The sequence below is a fragment of the Takifugu flavidus genome, chromosome 6 (genome assembly GCF_003711565.1).
Source record: "Takifugu flavidus isolate HTHZ2018 chromosome 6, ASM371156v2, whole genome shotgun sequence".
Lineage (NCBI taxonomy): Eukaryota > Metazoa > Chordata > Actinopteri > Tetraodontiformes > Tetraodontidae > Takifugu > Takifugu flavidus.
Window position 1 is genome coordinate 7742202 of NC_079525.1, and position 19801 is coordinate 7762002.

The 19801-nt window shown below is 45.5% G+C and overlaps 3 protein-coding genes across 7 annotated transcripts; 1 reads left to right on the plus strand and 2 right to left on the minus strand.

Moving 5' to 3' along the window:
- Positions 1-206: 206 nt before the first annotated feature.
- On the minus strand, positions 207-3840 carry cct4 (chaperonin containing TCP1, subunit 4 (delta)). The gene is made up of 13 exons (XM_057035994.1): positions 3549-3840; positions 3127-3179; positions 2952-3041; positions 2757-2865; positions 2390-2654; positions 2190-2322; positions 1938-2077; positions 1771-1867; positions 1454-1564; positions 1245-1375; positions 690-924; positions 489-602; positions 207-342 (listed from the first exon to the last, which is right to left on the minus strand). The coding sequence occupies exons 1-13, from the start codon at positions 3664-3666 to the stop codon at positions 328-330; spliced, it is 1611 nt and encodes a 536-aa protein (XP_056891974.1). The 5' UTR covers positions 3667-3840; the 3' UTR covers positions 207-327.
- Positions 3841-3886: 46 nt separating this feature from the next.
- On the plus strand, positions 3887-8406 carry pus10 (pseudouridine synthase 10). Of its 5 annotated transcripts, none has more exons than XM_057035992.1 (18): positions 3887-3907; positions 4547-4681; positions 4759-5034; positions 5115-5201; positions 5465-5499; positions 5568-5682; positions 5763-5824; positions 5974-6019; positions 6408-6472; positions 6548-6633; positions 6699-6824; positions 6893-6949; positions 7023-7099; positions 7171-7226; positions 7308-7425; positions 7578-7720; positions 7880-7979; positions 8044-8406. In XM_057035992.1, exons 2-18 carry the CDS (start codon positions 4556-4558, stop codon positions 8080-8082), a joined length of 1614 nt encoding a protein of 537 aa, XP_056891972.1. In that variant the 5' UTR covers positions 3887-3907; positions 4547-4555; the 3' UTR covers positions 8083-8406. The 5 variants fall into 5 exon arrangements, 3 of the variants coding, with proteins under 3 accessions (XP_056891972.1, XP_056891973.1, XP_056891970.1); XR_008951047.1 differs by lacking the exon at positions 3887-3907 and adding an exon at positions 3999-4291 and having other exon boundaries at positions 7544-7669; XR_008951046.1 differs by lacking the exon at positions 3887-3907 and adding an exon at positions 4014-4291 and having other exon boundaries at positions 7544-7720.
- Positions 8407-8642: 236 nt separating this feature from the next.
- akt3b (v-akt murine thymoma viral oncogene homolog 3b) lies at positions 8643-17093 on the minus strand. The gene is made up of 13 exons (XM_057036025.1): positions 16843-17093; positions 15860-15985; positions 15677-15788; positions 15457-15601; positions 15250-15381; positions 15043-15108; positions 14896-14964; positions 14541-14663; positions 14309-14437; positions 12102-12316; positions 11771-11858; positions 11361-11463; positions 8643-11193 (listed from the first exon to the last, which is right to left on the minus strand). Exons 1-13 carry the CDS (start codon positions 16886-16888, stop codon positions 11108-11110), a joined length of 1440 nt encoding a protein of 479 aa, XP_056892005.1. The 5' UTR covers positions 16889-17093; the 3' UTR covers positions 8643-11107.
- Positions 17094-19801: the final 2708 nt, after the last annotated feature.

A 19801-nucleotide genomic window follows, 5' to 3' on the forward strand; every position in this document is an offset into this window, starting at 1 on the left:
ATCAATCCTACAATAATGTACCACAGATTCAGACTAGGAAAATGCAGGTCTCAGATCATATATATTGTTGGGGACATTATTTCTGTTTGCCACTGAAACCAGATGGCAATCTGGAACATCACCAAAATCTAACCTCTTCCTTAGCAGAGACAATGTGTATTTTTCCCATACACTTGTCTAAAATAAATCACAATCAACAGCTAGAATCAACAAAAACAAGCCTTTTATTAACTTATGCAACCGAACATCCACAGTGGAAATTGTATGAAGTTGGCAGAGGCCTCGATCCTTCATGGCTTGAGCAGGCTTAGTAACAGCACACAAATCTTATCGAGCGTTTACCTGCCAAAAAAGAGAAAAATAATAAATTTGTTGAATATTGTTGTTTCACAAGAACACAGGTTTAAAGTTCCATCTCTATGCCGAACAGTTCTCAGTCAAAGCTCAAAAGTTGTGTTTTAACGTGGATAAATGAACCATCATCTTACCACATCATCAATCTTGAGGATGCTGCGAACCGTCTCTGTGGCCAAGGTCAGCGCACTGATGGAAACCAACAAAGGTTGAACCACCAGCTCCTCCATGATGTTGGAGATTCCTCCCTATTACACATTAAAAAATAAAGAATTAGATCAGGCTGACACAACCGTGCTGTTGTGGATGCATCCCTGGAGAGAAGCAGCACTCACCTTGCGCACGTTAATGCCGGCCATCTTGTCTCCTTGAGCATGCCTGTTGCGGAGCTCAGTCACGGTGGAAATGGGGTTCAGACCTGCGTTTTCAGCCAGAGTTGAAGGGATTACTTCAAGTGCGTCGCTGTATGCCCGTACGCAGTAGGCCTCCATACCACCCAGTGTGCGTGAGTACTCAGCCAGACGCACAGCAAGCTCAATTTCTGGAGCGCCACCGCCAGCAATCAGAGCCCTGATGGGTGAAACATCAGCCAGAGAAAAACAGAAGAAAAGCTCAATAAGTACAAATGCAGATGACCAGAGGGTGAGGCTGCTGAATTAAAAGGCATCGATTTGTTGATTCATTGTGTGTATAGTGTGTGTGTGTGGGAGTGCTCGCCGACCAGGCAGCCCAGACAGCAGGGACTGAATGAGTGGCGAGCATTCAGACGTGACTCTTCCTCTGTTTGTTACGCTCCTGCAGGACGAGTCAGTGCAGGAGCGCCTTTGTCAGAGGTCCAACACCACCAATAGTGTATCGTGTGAAAGCCTGTTTCTGTTGAGGTAACTGACCTCTTTTTGACAAGGCAGCGAATGACACAGAGGGCATCGTGGATGGAACGCTCCGCCTCCTCAATCACCAACTTGTTGGAGCCTCGCACCACGATGCTCACCGTCTTCCCGGGACTGGCGCAGCCTGTGATCTGCACGGAGTGGAGAAGAAGTTAGAGGAAGCTACCTCATGATCTTTAGTTGGTTCTTGCTGACATCCTGATGCATACCTTCACCAACTTTCCAGAACCATCCAGGCTGACCTCCTCTGCTAGCTCCGCTGTGCCCAACATCTCTGGGGTGAAGTGGTCGATATGGGCGATGGGTTTGGTGCCAATAGTCTGGAGAGAAGACTTTGCTTTTACTTATTGTGCAAAAGTTGAAAGAGTTTACCCAAGGAAACATTAACAACTTCATATCACCAATTAACAAATGTGATCAGTCGCATGTATAGGCTCAGCAAGTAATCTGCCTGGGAGTGGACAGTGTAGTGTTTAACAACTAAACATCCTAATATGGGTCTAATACTTAATACTGCGACTGTCACCTTGCAGATGAACTCAATGTCCTCTCTCTCGATTTCCTTCACCACCATGATCTTCATTTTATTGAGAAAATGCAAGGCGAGGTCACTCAGTGCATCTCTGCAGTAGAGAAGAAGGTTCAGTGTTGATGCTCAGGTCAGAGTGTGTGTTCCTTTAAATGATTGTGTACCTGAGGATGGACTTTTGGATGAGCAGAACATTACAGCCAGCCTTTTTGATCTGTTTCACCATGTTGAGGATGTACGCACGCTCCTCACGCAGCACACGATCCATCTGAGTATAGTCTGACACCACGATCTGGTTGTCCATCTACACGCCGGACACACACAGAATCTCAGGAGAAGCCAGTCCAGCAAAACAAGGTAGAAAAGCATGACTGCAGTGAACTCTGCAGACATCAGCCAACAACGTTCTGACTCACATCAGTTTTGGGTGGAGACAAGCAGAACTGGATAAGGCCTATCTTGGCTTTCTCCACACGACTCACACTACTGTTGGCCACCCTCTGGGTCAGAACCAGACCCTCCACCAGCTCACAGTCATCAATGGTCCCTCTGAAAACACGGTCAGACAAGTCTGCGAAACATAAAAAACGCGAAGCAGCAATTTGACTTTACTCACCCAAGCTTCTTGATGATTTTAATGTCGTGGAGGTCGACGCTGGTGGCGGTGGCCGGGTCAATAACCCGCATGACCGCATCCACACTCATTGGTGCCAGCAGACTGGAATACTGCGACACCACTTTGGAGCACAGAGACGTGGTGGCGCTGTTGAGCAGCGTTTCACGGTCACCCAGCTGTACTGGTTGGCTCATGGCCGTCAGCACCTCCACGCCTTTATCCACTGCCTTCTGAAAGGACTCGGAGATGATGGTCGGGTGGATGCCTGCTCGGCACAGCAGTCAAAGAACTTTCAATTTCTGCATTTATTGAGCTTACTGAACTGTAGCTGCACAAAATACTGCATTCATAAAACTTTGGTCTGTACCTCTCTGTAGCAGTCTGTTGCAAGAATCCAGCAGTGCTCCAGCAATCACCACCACAGAGGTTGTTCCATCTCCAGCTTCAATGTCCTGGGCTTTGGACAGCTCAACAAGCTGACGGCACAAATGTGAGAGAAATTAAACATCAGCCAATCCTGAAACAACAAATGTAATTCTAGAAAATCTCCAGTGGAACGCACCATTTTGGCTGAAGGGTGGAGCACCTGCATCTGTTTAAGAATGGTGGCACCATCATTAGTGATGGTTACGTCACCTTTCTCATCCTGGATCTAAAAAAAAAGAAAAAAAAAAGAAACCTGCCACATTAGGAAGACTGCAGAATGTCGCTGAGCACCATGAAGCCAGCCTACTAACCATCTTGTCCATCCCTTTGGGTCCAAGGCTGGTACGGACAGCATCTGCAACAGCTGCCAAACCAGAAGGAATTGTCAGTTTGATCAACTCATCATAAAACTATGACATAAATCTCTAAACTGCTGAAAAGCTCAAAACAACGACTTTCACATTTGGTTCATCACAACTCTGCAGTCACTGTCATTTTCCGTCGATCGGGACCAATACCAATTTAATGGAGATTTAAGATCAATTGATTAACTGAGCATTATTGTACACCAACCCGGTGCTGAATTCAATTATGGATCAGGTCGAAGCTAATACGGATATGACAATGAATAACGGTACCTCGAACGATGGGGCCAGCCCCAATCCAGAAATGAGCCCAAAGCTGGGTTTCTAAAAATAGGTTTTTCGTGGAGCGTTCAAAATGATTATCCTACCTTTGGCAGCTGAGATATTACTGTACCGAATCTGGGCCGGTTTGTCGCGGTCCTGATACGCCCCTCCTTTGTTTTTACCCGTGTTTGAGGCGCTCGAAGTCGCTTTAGCTTCAGGCATTTTGACTATCGAATCGATGGAAAACGTTAATAAGTGTCTTCAAAAAAGGACCGATGTGGTCGGAGGATGAAACAGTTCACTTTTTGTTCGGATGGACTCAGATGAGGATATTGCCACCAAGCGCTGCTCAGAACCTTCCAGAGCCAGCAAGACGAAGGACCCGGCTGTCAAAATGCGCGGCGCACGGTGATGACGTTTCAGACAGTAAGTATCGATTTCCGATCTTGCGGCGTCTACTAAGGTTTGTTTTATTTCTTGTTTGTCGGTTCGTTGGATAACTTTTGTAAAGCGTGTAGGTTTAATTAGTTAATTTACAAAGGGAAATTTGTAGTCATCTTTACTCGCTGCTTAACACGAATGTTTGGCATTAATTTAAGAATATATAATCGCGGTTGATTGGTCTTGTCTTTCTCATCGCAGTAGCAAGTAGTTTAATTACATTGAGCATGTTCGGCAGAACTGTTGAATTTAAAATGATCCTTCTCTTGAATAATCACCAGGTGTTTCTTCAGCAGCCTTACTGTCATCAGCTCGGCCAGACGATTTGTTAAAAAAATCCTCACTGTTAGCTAACTTAGCTTAGCAGAACACAGTCTACAAGTAATTTTTGATTTCAACATCACGGGTATGTGAGTTCGAGATTACTTCTTACATATTTGATGATCATAGTAGTAACGCTATGTAAGAAACTGTTTGACTTCCCCTTTGAATGCATAATTTGAAAGCACATTAGATTTACATGTGAGAAATACATTAGTTGTACAAACACGTGGGACATTTTGACGTCGTGTAATTCATTTTATTTCTGGTGATGATTCTTCCAAGACTTATCGGTTCAAAGACGCATTTCTAAGGTGCAGAGAAACTGTTCCTCCCGCAGGTTGGGGCCATGCTGCCTCTGAAGGAGAAAGACAAACCGGTGGTCCAGAAGCTGCTGGCAGCCGGCTGCTGCTCCCGCTGCGTGCTCAGGTTCTGCTGCACAAGTGTTCAGGCTGCATTCAGACAACCTGAGCAGGTGAACCTCCTCAACCTCACACAGCAGCCACCTCACAAAGATCCCAGACTTGTATCCACTCTGCTTCCCCCCCACAGGAGACGCTCAAGGAACTTCAAGCTTTCATTAACAATAACGAAATAGTCCAAGATTCACCAGACTCCACAGAGGAAACCAAATCCCATGATGCATCAGGCTCAGAGACGCGGGGAGACCCACCAAGTAAACGAGCCAAATTAGAGCATTGTGCAACTGGTGATGCTTCAAAGGATGGCACTGTGACTGTGGAGACGCAGGAGGATGAAGAGTCACACGTGTGTGTGGCGTGTCTGGGTATCCTGCAGGAATTCTGTGATGTCACTCGGGCTATAAAGGTGTGTGAAGACGTGGTCAAACACATTGTTCCTCCCAGTTGAAAAGGGCGCTGATTTTTTTTTTCCCTCCCTGTCCACAGATAGCAGCAGCGGTGAAGGCGGAACAGTATGAATTTGACAGCCTGGTGTTGTCGGTGTCTCTGCCTCCTCAGCTGTGTGTTCGAGAAGTCAGTTTGCGATGTTTTCACCTTCACTGTCCTGCTTCTGGTCCTTCATATCCAGATCTCTGCAGATCCAGCAAAATATTAAGCTACTCCAATGTGTCTGTGGTGTAATCACATATGAAGCAGCTTCTATCTGGATGAATCTTTGGATTTTAGATTGATTGAATAATTAATTGATGGTTTAATGTAGTTTTTTCTGTTTTTTTAACTTTGAACTTTCAAAAAGTGCTCTGCAGTTACTCTAACTTTGTTCTTGGACCCTGCAGCACTCCTGTTGGCTTCATGTGAAAAAGGAAGTCAGGTAAATGTTTTATTTTGAAAAGTAGGAATGAGCCACCACTACTTTCTGATGTCCCTTGTTACCTTCAGAGAGAAATGCATGTCGCTCAGCGAGGACGACGTCATCCAGGTGAAGGAAGCATTCAAGTGGGTCATGCAAGGCCTGATTGCTAAGGAGCTGGGGGGAGTTGCCGTGGTTACCAAGGTAAAGAGCGAAAACATACCAAGCTGTTTTGGTTTGTAAATTACATTCAACCTAGTTTTAAGTTCATTTTTATTTTCCAGAGTTTGTTCGAGGTGGGTGTGGAGTTCAGTCACCCAGAGACGGACAGCGACTGTTACTTTCTGTGAGTCTGCAGCCAACAACGGTCAAGTTTAATCATCACCTTTAATAAGAAATCAATATTTGATAAGAGATTATTAGATATTAGTGGTTTTTTTCAAAGTGATAAAGATCCTGTGTGTGTGTATGTGCTTTCTGTTGTCTGTCCTGCAGTGCGTCCACATGTCCCAACTGTTTCAAACCCACCAAGAACAAACAGGTGAGCAGTTTCATTCTTACCTGAGCAAATTAATAATCTGAATTAAATAATCTGGATTAAGACTACAGGCAGAGATTTGACGTCAGTGAGAGTTTTGAGCCAAACGCTCAAATTCTGTGTTTAAAGTCCAACTCAAAGCATTTGAGAAAACAAGGGGAAAAAATGGTTATGTAGTTTTAATCTGCTAAAAATTATTAAATTATCAAGAAAATGATTTGACTTCAAACTGAGTTAAAAGAAATTTTCAAATGAGGGAAATGGATTTTTAATTAAAAAAAAAAAATTCATAAATTTGAAAAAAAAATGCAGTTGTCAGAACTAGATTCAGTTTTCACATTAAAAAGGAAACAAAAGCATCATGTTCTGGTCTTTGTGTGTGTGTGTGCAGTCGGTGTTCACACGGATGGCGGTGGTCAAAGCTCTGGACAAGATTTCAGATTTTGCATTTTTAAAGTAGGAACCAGTTTCTCTTTGTCAAACCTTTTGGAGGTGTTGATGGCGATGATGATGAAGATGATTGTGTTACAGGCATTATCCGTCACCTCCGGCACGGCCGTCCAGACACTGTGTCCAACAGGACGTCCAGTGTCTCCATGTCTCTCTCTTCATTGCAGGTATCGCTACAATTCAGACACGAGGTGTTTGTGTGTTTGGCTTGCTGACGTTCTTACTATATTAGGCAGGTACAACAAGTTCTGCCGCAGCCTCCCCCAGACGCCATGGGTGATTGACGGGCAGAGGAGGATGGAGTCATCAGTGGAGGAGTTGATTGCTGCGCCCATCCTGGTGACCTTCAGAGCTGATGGTGAGTCCTGGAAGCTGCTGCGGCTGCACTTGTCTCAGCTGGACCTGAGCCCAACTCTTCTGTTCTAGGTTTTAACTTCTCCTCCTCTGGCAGGGAGGACGTGGACGTCCGGACCCTTGGAAATGGTCAGATTAGTTTCTAAAGCTTGACTCTGTCTGAGGTTAAAGTTTGACTTTCCTGGTCTGCTTTGATCGGCAGGTCGTCCGTTTGCGATGGAGCTGCTGAATCCTCACAGATCCAGAGTCAGCAAAGTAGAGATGAAGCAGCTTCAGGAGGTCCAGGAGTCCACGTTGTGAACAACTCTCAGTCCTCTCCTTTTTCTTATGCTGTCTGCTCTTGCTTTCAGACCATCAATGCATCTTCAGACAAAATCCGGGTGAGAGACTTGCAGATTGTGACTAGGTGAGTGTCTGGATATGTTAACGGTTGACCCGCCAGAGCCACAGAGTCAGATCAGATGTGATCTGTGTGATCCACCTGCAGGGAGGCCACGAGCCGGATGAAGGAGGGAGAGGAGGAGAAAACCAAGTCATACACTGCGCTTGTCTGGACCCACAAGGCCATTCAGAGAGAAGACCTCAGCTTCATGGATGACATCAAGGTCCGAGCTACACACACACACACCCTACTACACTCCTACCTGCTACTGTCACATTTCAGCACCCTAAAGATTTGCATTAATGATACCTATATTCTGATGAGCCACATCCTGTAATCAGATTGCATCATGGTTAAAGTCCTCCTGTTGTTCAGGATCTGACTCTGAACCAGAAGACGCCTCTCAGGGTTCTGCACCGGCGAGCCCTGGCGGTGCGTCAGAGGGTCATCCACAGCATGAGCACCAGGTTTGTGGACGCTCACCACTTCTACTTGGGCCTGAAGACGCAGGCAGGGACGTATCCTCTCAACTGGATCCTCTTTACTGTCATCGCTTAGTTGGGTTAAAGTCTGCAGAAATAATCAGCTTCTCACTGTCAGAATTTCTCTAAAAGCTCACAGGAAGTTAACAAGTTTGTTTGTGGCATAAATGTGACTTCCTGAACATCCACCAACAGTTACATTAAAGAGTTTGTCCATGGAGACTTTGGTCGGACTCAACCCAATATGTGTGAGCTGCTGAAGACCGACACCGACATCCTGGAGTTGGACGTGGAGGTGAGGAGCTAAAGCAGAACCTGGGACAGAGTTCAGCAGCTGAACATGTTTTTGTCTCAATTAGTCTGTGGACGTGGACTGGCCCCCGACCGTCACGGACTGAAGGCTGCAGCAGCCGAGGATGCTGGGAGATCTCAGCAGGGGTCCACCTACCTGCTCCAGCTTCTCTGACCAGGACCAAGGCTACATTGAGGGTGTTTGTTCACATTTGCAACTAAAATTCATTCTTCTAATTAGCTTAGCTCAAATGCAGGCAGTGGACGTGTGATTGAGCTTATCACAATTTTTGTATTGGTTGTTTCAGGAAAAAAAGTTCTTTAAAAAGTGGCTGTACAGCTGCTTGTATTCTAATTTAATTTTTATTGGTCCATTTTGTTGTGTTTAACTGCTGGGAGTCTTTAACCAGAATAAAAACATTTTAAACTGATTTGGGATGTTTTAATTTAAAGAAACATTTGACATCTGAATTTTGGACAGAATGTTTAAACTTTATTCTACTTTTTTAGATTAAAAGGTTTAGGAATCATTACGATTTGAAACTTTCAGGTGCATTTAAAAGGCAATCAAACATAGTTCCTGTTCTTCTCAGGTTCCTTCAATCTCTGTTTCTGAGCCAGAAAAATAAAGGCTGAACAACTAAATAAAAAGTCAAGACTGCAGAGACCCTGAAATGTATTTCTTTTAATTTAATTCAAAATAAATACTACCACGGCAATGCAAGTCCACTACTGGGTTCTTGCTCTAATGTTTTGGTAAGAAAACGGACAAACCATCCAAACCAAAGCAAAAAAACAACAAAAAACAAATAGAATGACTTCAGTTAATGCATCCATCATCATCGACGTTCGATCAGTGCCTTTTTCCTGACATAAACGTTAACGCTGGGATGTCAAACATAAATAAGTGATGCTGTGGTACAAAAGATGGGAGGAGGTGCAAAGGATTGTGGGATTGAACCTGATGAAACCAGATGGCCGCAGTCCCCACAGGAAACAAAGTGACAGTCAGACTCCACGACTACGGCCACATGGTCACAAACCACAGCAACGGAACAGAGCGGGGCTCATCTCCATGGAGACGAGCAATGGGATAGAGACGGTAACGCCAGAGCTCAAGTGTCCCGTCTTTGTTCTTTTAAATAAATGTAGGTTTCAAAGTTTCCATTGCACAGAGAAAATGTCTGGTCTGTAAAGAATCCACAAAAACAAAACACTTGCATATTTACATCATTTCGGGGGCTTTTTTTTATGAATATGGACACACACACACACACACACACACACACACACACACACACACACACACACACACACACACACGAGGGTCTCACGGCTCAGATATCTTATGACATGAGTTATTTACTGATAACCCTCAATTCAAAAGTTTGAAAATGTGTGAATGTTAATATAAATTATATTTTTCTCACAATACTGACAAGACAGACCCCACCTCCATGGAAGCCTAAATTCAGTTAGTCTGTGATAAATTCTCTGAACTTTCATCTAAAAACAGTCTGTGTGTCTGTATGTGTTTCAGGAGTCTCACTCAGATCCAAACACGATTCTGATATGTTTCATATCATTTTCATGTCATTTACACACAAATTCACAAGTCTGAGTCGGAGAAAAACTCAAACACAAACTGATCAAAAGAAAGCCGTCACTTTGCACAAAGCCATATGTTTGACCTTTGCTGGAATGTTTGACTGACTAACAGGGTAAAAATAAAAAAACAAACACCTGTGTGTGTGTGTGTGTGTGTGTGTGTGTGTGTGTGTAACTGTCTTATGAAAAATGAAACAACCCTTTGACCAGTGAGTTGCTGCTGCGTTAACTGTCCTGCGGTCATCACACCACTGGGGGCGCCATCAACAATCACAGGAAGTACTGCTCTCAACCATCGATGGGGGCGTAAACCAGTTTGCTCCGCTAACGTTTTCACTCATGTCAGTTAAATTATCATCTTTTCAGTCACAGTTTTCCTTTTATCAAATAATCCTGGAATGTTTGAGAACCTGTCGACTTTATTCTGATCAGCTTGAAGAAATCACAGCTTTGTGTCTGTGTGTGTACGCATGTGTATTATGACAGCATCAGTTAGACCCCGCCCCCTATGTCTCACATACGTACATCATGTTTGCCTGCGTAAACACCCATTCCACCAATCCTAGAGCTATGATGAGGAAACAGAAGAGACTAAAGAGGCGAGGAGTGGGAAGGGGGAGGTGGAGGTGAGGAGGGTTTGGGGGGTGAGGAGGTTTGAGGAGGGTGAGGAGGAGGTAAGGAGTGTTAGGGAGGGGTTGAAGGGGGTGAAGAGGTTTGGGGGGTGAGAAGGGGTGAGGGGTTAGGGGTAGCAGAGAAAGGCCTGGTTCTCCTGGCGGCTGTGGATCGCTGAAACAGTTAGCTGAGTTCTGATGCGGTTGTGCTCTGTGGCGCCTGAGTGAATATGTGCAGTTTCTGGCAGTTTAGTGTTTCCCGTTTGAAAATCAAAGAATCCTTAAAAGAAGTCATGACACTGATGATGATAGGAACAACTCATCCATCGCCATCTCTCTTTTTTCCCCCCATTTTATACCAGACATGATCTTTGTCACCATGGGATTAGGGCATGTGCATCACCATGGCAACTGTACGAGAAAGGTTTTTTTCTTTTTATGAGTGAATCACGAGCCATGCATGTACTCTCAACGTAAACACCCCCAACACCCTGTCGATTTGATACGAAACGTCTGCACACGTAAGGCAACATTTTTGGTTTTTTGTTCCCTAAAACGGCTCATCCCAACTAAGTGCAAGAAAGTAAAAAAAAGAAAAATGTGGGAAACGATAAGTAAAAGAAGAACAAAACCCGGGACTGACAACTAAACACTGACTGAATAGTTGACAAAAAACATTGCCTTCTGCAGGAAATAGTGTTGAAACTGTAGGAGACTTTATGTGAGAAGACCGGCTGGTCTGTCCCACTGTGCAAAAACCTCTTTTAAAGTCCCTAAAAAGACTTCTCCCCATCTGTGAGGAGGCAGAGAAGGAGAAAAAGAGGGGAGACTGGTATTCTTTTCCTAGAATGGCTACGTGTTTTCCTCAAATGGCCACGAATGGGAACAATACTGACTGGTGAGGCGGCAAAGCTCACTCCCGCCCGCTGGCTGAGTACGAGAATTGTGGGAAATGAGGCCTTCGTTCGTTGTCCGCAGCATCCATCCCGTCCTCATCGTCTACGGAGACACAAACCCAGATAAGGTTAGTGGATAAAACCCACTGACCTTCAGAACCTCAGCTGCTCCACAAACCTCCATGTGACCTAACAAAAACGCCCTGTTCACGCAAGTGAGTGTAAATCTTTCCATAATTGCTCCACAGACAGATGGGGGGGGGGGCTTACATTTCTCCGGGGGGGTGATCGTGATGGTCTGAGCCGTGAACTCCTCATCAAAGTAGCGCGTGTCCGTCTCTGAGGAGACCTGTGGCTGGAAAGGTGGGACCAGCTGGGACAGAGAGACAGGCATTAGCACACAGCACAAAAAGTTCAAACAGTTCAAAGCTTAAGAATTATCGAAAAATTGTTCCACATTTTATGCAGAAATCTAAAATAATCCAACAGTATTTTAGACATGAAAGACACCAAACTATTAATAGTAATGGTAGAAAGGTGTGAACGACGCCAAGGCTGAGGTGCCGTGAGGTAACTTCTCGTCTATTTTGGACTTTGCGTCCCGCAGACAGACATGTTTGATGAAATGAGGTAATCCTGATAGCAGAATATCACATCTGAAGCCCGACAACATCTCTCACCTTCTTGTCGTAGAGGTCCTGCCAGTCGATTGTGCTGAAGAAGCTGTGTCGCATTATCTCCTTCGCGTCATCTGGTCCGCCGCCTAGCCTGTCAGAGACAGAGAGACGAGGAAGTCAGACATCAAACGGTTCCCTGACAAAGTCTCCATCAGTTGAACATCCACCTAAACTCATCCCAAAATAAGCTGCAGTGTGAAAGAGTTTGCTGCCTGATGTCTGTTTCTTTATTAGTGGCTGAACTTGGTCCTTCTGTGGTCTCATTGCTGCTCTACGGATATTTGGTTTGAAAACGTAAACCTGGGGGATGCCTGTGGTCCCAACTGGGGTTCACCGTTTGTTCGGGTCCTTGATGAGCAACCCTGACAGCAGCGACTTAGCATCTGCTGACAGCGTTCGTGGGAACTTGATCTCCTCCATGAGGATCAGCTCAAACAGCTTCTCGTGGTCCTGGTTGTAGAATGGCAGACGGCCACACATCATCTCATACATAACCACACCGAGGCCCCACCAGTCCACTGCTCGCCCGTAGTCGTTGTCTTCCAGCACCTGCGGCAGTAAAACAGAAAATACTGATCAGTGCCCAGCCGTCACATCCTGATTCTGGACACATTCATCATGAATCTATCAGGGGCAGTAAAGCTGGTTGAGGAGTCCCACCAGGTTCAGTGTTGGGCCCACTCTGATAGGCGGTAAAACATGAAGCACTGATCAGTGACCAGTGGTCACATCCTGATTCCGGTCACGTCCATCATGATTCTTTCTGTGACAGTAAAGCTGGTTGTGGAGTCGCACCAGGTTTGGTGTTGGGCCCACTCTGATAACATCAGTAATAATAATGGATTGTGTGTCATTTATTCAATGACACACTGATGTTCCTCAGTTAAACCGAAATTAATATAGAGTCGGTGTGCAATTAGACAAAAACGATGCTGGACTCCGTAGCATTCTCTGGTCCCCTCCACATTAGTTGCATGTCGTCGCTTCGTCGCTTGCTGTCACGGTGGTGCCCTGAAAACCAGGTGTCCCTTGTAGACAATTGGAACAGTTTTTGGGGAAAACCTGGTCTGATTAGGAGAGACGGTATCTCTCTCATGTCTAGGAACTTGTCCAATTTTATTAGACCCAAAGTGATCTGACAAACTAGGGTCCAGACCAGGATGCAGAGTGGTAGCCTCCCTCTCTTGTACTAGTCAAGGAGGGGGAGTGGCAGCAATGTATCACTCCAAGTTATTAATTAATCCTAGACCCAAACATGGCTCCAGTTCATTTGAAAGCCTGACTCTTGGCATCACCCATCTGAACTAGAGGGCAGAAAACACTTTTTTTGTAGTTGTATATTGGCCCCCTGCTGGGCCACATTCAGAGTTCCTGTCCGAATTCTCTGACCTGGTCCTCAGAACAAATAAAGTCATTATTATTGGAGACTTTAACATCCATGTAGATGTTGTAAATGACAGCTTTAGAAATGGCTTCATTTCATTACTTGAGTCAGTTGGTTTCAGCAGATAAATCAACCAACTCATAACTTCAACCACACCTTAGATCTAGTCCTGATTTATGGTGTTGAGGTAGAACATGTGTCAGTGTTCCCTCAGAACCCACTCCTGTCAGATCATTCTTTGATCACTTTTACATTCATGATTAAGGATTCTTCTATGCTCAGAACTCAGTCTTACTATAACAGATGTCTTTCGGATAATGCTGTAGCTAAGTTTAAGGAAGCGATCCCTGTGTTAATCCCAGGACCACTGTGTGCTTCTCCAGGGATCAATCATTATAATTCATGGACATTTGTTAATTCTAGGCTGAACTATTGTAATTCTTTATTATCAGGATGTCCAAACAACTCTTTAAGAAGCCTCCAGATGATCCAACATGCTGCAGCTAGAGTTCTTAAATTCTTCTTCTGACCCACAAGGTCCTCAGAGGCCTAGCTCCATCCATGCTGTGGAACCAGCTCCCTGTCCAAGACCTTCCTCTTTGAATAAGCTTATTGTCAGTAATTCTGTAGTTTCAGTTATTATCCTAGACATAATTATCATATTTAGAGGGTCCTCTAATTATTAGGTTAATATCTTAGTTATTCTGCTGTAGGCTGAGGCTCCTGGGGTCCAGAAACATGATCATCTGACAGGCTCTGTCACCCATTCACACAGCCTCCTCTCCTCTCCTCTCCTCTCCTCTCCTCTCCTCTCCTCTCCTCTCCTCTCCTCTCTCCTCTCCTCTCCTCTCTCTCCTCTCCTCTCCTCTCCTCCTCTCCTCTCCTCTCACTCTCCTCTCCACTCTCCTCTCCACTCTCCTCTCCACTCTCCTCTCCATACTGTTAAAGGGGAGTTTTTCCTTGCCACTGTTGCTTGTTGGGGGTCAGGCCCTGGGATTCTGTAAAGCGCCTAGAAACAATTTTGATTGTAACAGATGTTATATAAAGATTGATTGATTGATTGCTTCATTTCATGTTGCTACAGTTCAAGAACCTGGAACACACTTGAATATTAATCCGTTTTGCCATAAAGGTGTGCGTTAACATTCAGGTCTAACCTCAGGAGCCAGGTACTCCGGGGTCCCACAGAATGTCTTCATGGTGGCCGTATCAGTGATCCCTTCTTTACACAGGCCAAAGTCGGTGATCTTGATGTGTCCATCTTTGTCCAACATGAGGTTTTCCAGCTGTGGACAACAACCAGATGCAAACACCATGTTTTTTTCTTCAACCTCGGTCCAAGTCTTCCTCCATTTAATAGTGGCTGCTGTAAACTCAGTGATGGTTTACCTTTAGGTCTCGATAGACAATCTTAGCAGAGTGCAGATAGTCCAGCGCTGAGACAATTTCAGCGCCGTAGAAACGTGTGCGGTCCTCAGAGAAAACTCTTTCTCTTGACAAATGAAAAAACAGCTGCGGAAGAGAAGTTACCGAGTTCAGGATAAAAATAATAAATGACATGGTTAAATCCAGTTTTCTCTCTATATCATTCTTCTCCTTTTATGGAACTGCTTTCTTATCTTTGTTATTTTTATAAATATATTTTTTAAACTGGTCCAAAAATAAAAGCGCAGAGTGAGCGCTCTCCGTTAGAGCTCTTTGAACCATCAACAGTCTTAAGTAACAGTTAAAATAACTTCTGCACCTCTCCTCCGTTGACGTACTCCATCACAAAGCACAATCGGTCTTTGGTCTGGAACGAGTACTTCAGAGACTGCAATGAGATTTAAAATCAGCTCTTCAAAGGCTCTCTGAGGATCTTTGACGGGATGAAGTTGGCAGTGGTACTCACGGTGAGAAACGGATGCCGAGTGTTCTTTAATACCCGACTTTCTGTAAGTGTGTGAGCAACTTCATCCTGCAGTAAGGAGAAAAGACTTCAAATCTTTGGCCTTTAAACCTGAGTTTGTTCCTAATTCTGAGGAAAACAAAAATCTTGTTTTTGAGGTTCTGAGCTAAATGTTCAACATTTCTAATGAGTAACGCAGCAGGCAAGAACCTTGGCAATGATGACTTCCTTCTTCAGGATCTTCATGGCGTAATAGGTGCCGCTGGCCTTTTCCTTCACCAGAATGACTTTCCCAAACGTTCCCTTTCCCAGCAGCTTCAGATAGTCAAAATCATTCATTGTCTGTACAAACAAAGGGAGAATGATGACGAACTGCTGCTGTGGGTGAGGGAAGCACGTTTGGGGCGACGCTCACACCTTTCGTTTGTAGTGGCTGATGGACGTGTCCATCTCCTCCTCGTTGACGTTCTCGATCTGGGAGATGGGGCTGCACAGGATGCCCTCCTCCTCCTGTTTGGCCAGAGAGTCGGCCACCATCTGGATGGCCTCGGCCCACTCGTCCCTGCAGCAGAACCCACAGCTCAGTGATGGCTTGCCATCGCAAACGCAGGATGTGAGCTGGCAGCGGTGGCTTTACCTCTCATCAGGAGTGTCAACGTGGAAGGTTCTTTCGATGACCGTCGTCCACTGGAGACAGCGGATGATGAAGGTGTTGGGTTTGGGCCGCTCTGTCTTCATCAGCTGACATTCTGAAACAGGCGTAGGCATCATGCAGGCATTTTGAGGCGTGTTTGTGTGTGTGAGGGTGGGCTGCACTCACTGGCTACAGAGAAGTTGTTGAGCGGGTAGGCCAGGTCCGAGTCCTGGGGCTTGTCCTTGTAGCCGATGAAGGAGCCGTCTGTCTTCAGCAGGAAGTAGCGCGGCCGCCAGTTTTTGATGTACTCGCCTGCAGGAGGAGAAGATGCATCGATACTAACAGGTTACACCAGCTTGACCACAGAAAGCTCATTATAAGGCTCATTTCTACCGCTCAAACTTCTCAGACATTCTGCTTCAACAGCGCAGAATTCCAAACTGGGAACCCTGTGGAAACAGAGTTTAGATCACCGGCAGCCAGTTTCTCTGAGCGAGTTTCTCTTCCATGGACAAAGAATAAAACAGGCTGAAGAGTGAAAAACATTTCATGGACCCGAGGAGGCCAAACAGGAAAGGAAGCAGAGCATTAAGTCATCTTGCTTATAGTGCCACTGAGAAACCCCCCGCCTGCCAACACATACACACACTGATAAAACCTCAGTACCAGGCTACAGTGCCGCCTCTGCGTCCATCACATGAAGAACAACATGGTTCCATGTGTTCCAGTACTATAGGTGGCAACTTTGCTCAGGTAAACAAGAACACACACTTCTGGAGAATCTAAACAACCATTAGGTTGTTGTGTAACACCTGGCTCCTTTCAAGTCAAGATCAAGTTTAATCCCTTAATCTCAGAAGAGTTTATTTTACATGTTGCTATATTTAAGATATTAAATTACTATTAAACTGATAGCTCTATAATCTGGCCTCTTCAAGAACACGAAAATAATCTCAGCATTTGAAAAGCAAATCAGATCAATTAAGGGGAAGAAAAGCAGAAATCTGAAGAGGAGAAAAAACAGCCTCCAATTGCAGCTTCAATTTACTATCAGCAGCAGATCAAGATGAACTGAAGATCTCAAGGAAGCAAAAAGGATTGTTGCTTTACTTTCTTTCACAACTGTTGTGTGACTGCAGACTTCCTGCTGGGTTAAGAAGCATCCTCACCTCGTTTCTGGACCCAGCCTTCCTTCACAACGTTCTGGTCACTCATGGTGGCCTCTCCTCTCAGCCGCCTCCTGTTGCCGTGACGCTGGAGGGCCGGTTAATGCAGCAGCGGCGGGTTAGTCTTCGGCCTGACCACTTTCTCCAACTGCCAACCTGCTGAGCCGCCCTCTCTTTCTCTCTCCCACAATCACTTTCTCTTTGCTCCTGTCTCACCCCGTTGACCTGACCTCACTTCTCTCTCTCTCTCCCCCTCTTCCCCACCTCTTTAATGAACTTTACTCCCCGTTTCTTTCCCCCCTCCTTCACTCTCTCAGCCAGTCCTTCACTCCTTCTTCTTCTTCTTCTTGGATGTTGTGGGTTCCTGCAGTTGTTCAGCCTGGAAGGAAACGGAGGCAGAAAAAGGAGAAGAAAAACACACACAGGTCAGTGGATGGTTTCCTCTGCCACTCATTGTTCAGACTCTTAACACACTTCCTGCCTCCTCACCTCTTTCACTAACTCCTTACACTTCTCTTTCCTTCTGCTTTTTACCTCTTCTCATTGAAATGTTCCTTCCTTCTCTCATCCAGCACCATCTCAGAGGATTCAGGTTTGTTTTGAGCACTTTGCATCAGGATGCAACACATTTAAAAATGTACGTACACTAAAGCCAACCCAATGGAGCTTGGTTTTACAGTGTCGGACTCGTACCCGAACCAGGTCCATATGATGGAAACTTGGGCTCAGAGTCCCGTTAGCTACCTAAGCGCAACAGACAGAAGGCCTTAAATGTTTTACGAGGTAGCATAATTCAAATGGACGATACCTGTGATACATATGATCATATAGGAGGCCAAGCCTGGCTTATGCTACCAGGCTGTAAGAAGCTAAGAACTTTGAACAGAAACTGTTTAAACAGACACACGAGTTAATTTCCTTTGCTGTGAGTGAACGTGTAAACACTGATAAACTTTGATGTTAACAAACTCCTCCAAAGGAAAAGATTGACCGAGGTGGTAGTAAAGCCTGGGAAGGAAGAAGTAGTAAGACACAAGAGTGAGGCAGCAGTTGTGTCACAGCTGGATTAGCCCGTCAGAAACGGCTTCATCCTCAGAGCCAACAGGGCCCCCTGGTGGAGGAGAGGTGTTACATCAGCTATTTGGGATAACAAATCACTGCTGGCATCTCAGAAGGCTTAACCTGAGCTGATCATGGTTAAAGGTGAAAAACAAGCTGTAGGTGTTATCAGATCGTAACCAATGGAAAACTTAGTCCTGATTTTAGACTAAATAAGCCACCAGACGTCTCATCTGCCAAGAATAAAAACCTGTGGGAACCAACCTGCACCTGAAAAAAAAACTACATTAAAACAGGAAACCAACCTTTGATATGAAATACAATCAAGATATTTACCCAACAGTCATTACCAATAACCGCCCACATCAAAGGCATGATCGTTGGGATAATTGTACTGTCACATTCCCGCCTGGCATTCTTGCGAGCAGAACAGAACAGAGTAGAGCAGAACACCTTCATAGGTTCTCTGCACAACAGAACTATTCAAGGCAGAATAATTTAAGAGGGAAACTGTTTAATGCTAATTTGCAGCCTGCGACTGTTCACTCAGCTGCTCAGACATATGCTGGTAATGTGTAACGTGTAACTGTGACTACAGGCATCAGGAACTTTGTCACCATAATATTAACTCTGTCAGCAAATGTGGATGTTTACTGTGCCTGAGGCTTTTGTTTCTCAAATTAGAAAAGTTTAAATTGTGATTAAATTGGAATGAAACCTGTTAGGTTCAGTAAGTGGAACATGCAGTCCTACATGCCACACATTTGCATATCTATTATAGTCACATTGAGTATTATTTCACTCCTCTTCTCATGGCTGAACTTTCAGCTTTCTTGTCTGAAATAATCCCATTTCCTATGACAAAACTTAAAAACTCCCTCCTTCACAAGTGCGCGTTTGTGGTGCACTCTGTGCACAGAAACCATTGGTGTTAAAGATCCGCAGCTGGAGAACAACCGTGAGAGCCGGCAACAACAAAAACAAAGGCCGCTGACAGGACGGTGAGACCCGCTGATAGCCTCGGTACCACCAGCACCACCCTGCCTCCGGTTTATTGGCCACGGTTGGAGCGTGCACCGCACGCGCGCGCGCACACACGCACACAAATATCGAAACAACGGCTTTTGTTTCAAGGGCGTGTGGTGTCATTATGTGTTACATAACAACATCCGCTTTGCTTGCTCCGGTACAATTTAACTGGCCAGACAAGAATAAATGTCTGGCGGCGACTTTTGTGCCGATCAGGCGTCGTTCAGATAAGCGTAAACTAGCGGCTCGGTTATACATCAGGGTCGTAGAGCCAGTTGCGTAAACCCTTCTGGCCTGTGGTGGCTCGGCTGGAGGATGCCAACTAGCCAAAGATGCTAGCAGGATGGTAGTGATGATGGGGGTGCTAATGTTAGCCGGCTAGCTTAGCTGGCAAACTGGCTAACAACGAAGAGCCACCGGGAGGCGGTGAGGCCGCAGGACGCGACTAGATTTTCACACCCATTCTCCCCTAAATTTATTTGTTCGTGTCAGGCAGAGACGCGACACTTTCCTAGTTTCGAATTGATGGGAGAACAGGGAGTCTGTGGAGGGTGGGGGCGGCTGAGGGATGCTATGGAGGGGTCGTTCCTCCCGGAGATGGGCCGAGACCAGACGGACCCTACCGTTACCATCACCCGCCCTCCCCTTACGCAGCAGGCAACAGCAGCATCCCCGCACCGCATCCCTTCCAGACTGGCGAATGACGAAGCAGCCGCCCGCTAACGACAGCTAGCTAGCTGCCACGCTAACTCACCCGCTCCCCCCGGAATGATGACCACCCCCCAGCGCGATCCCCTAATGTTTGCAGCCACGCGAACAACACACGGGCACATTGGGGCGCATGATGCGAATGAATTCACCTGGTATGCGAAGA

What these genes read in the sequence shown, in the direction of transcription:
- pus10 (XM_057035992.1), top strand. Translation starts at nt 4,556, where the DNA reads ATGCTGCCTCTGAAGGAGAAAGACAAACCGGTGGTCCAGAAGCTGCTG. An exon ending in GAGTTGCCGTGGTTACCAAG is followed by an intron (nt 5,683 to 5,762) that starts GTAAAGAGCGAA and finishes TTTATTTTCCAG; the next exon opens with AGTTTGTTCGAGGTGGGTGT. An exon ending in GCTTCATGGATGACATCAAG is followed by an intron (nt 7,426 to 7,577) that starts GTCCGAGCTACA and finishes CCTGTTGTTCAG; the next exon opens with GATCTGACTCTGAACCAGAA.
- cct4 (XM_057035994.1), bottom strand. Translation starts at nt 3,666, where the DNA reads ATGCCTGAAGCTAAAGCGACTTCGAGCGCCTCAAACACGGGTAAAAAC. An exon ending in GTTCTGGAAAGTTGGTGAAG is followed by an intron (nt 1,376 to 1,453) that starts GTATGCATCAGG and finishes CACTCCGTGCAG; the next exon opens with ATCACAGGCTGCGCCAGTCC. An exon ending in CCGGCATTAACGTGCGCAAG is followed by an intron (nt 603 to 689) that starts GTGAGTGCTGCT and finishes AATGTGTAATAG; the next exon opens with GGAGGAATCTCCAACATCAT.
- akt3b (XM_057036025.1), bottom strand. Translation starts at nt 16,888, where the DNA reads ATGAGTGACCAGAACGTTGTGAAGGAAGGCTGGGTCCAGAAACGAG. An exon ending in TTGTCTATCGAGACCTAAAG is followed by an intron (nt 14,438 to 14,540) that starts GTAAACCATCAC and finishes TGTTGTCCACAG; the next exon opens with CTGGAAAACCTCATGTTGGA. An exon ending in CGGAGTACCTGGCTCCTGAG is followed by an intron (nt 12,317 to 14,308) that starts GTTAGACCTGAA and finishes TTACTGCCGCAG; the next exon opens with GTGCTGGAAGACAACGACTA.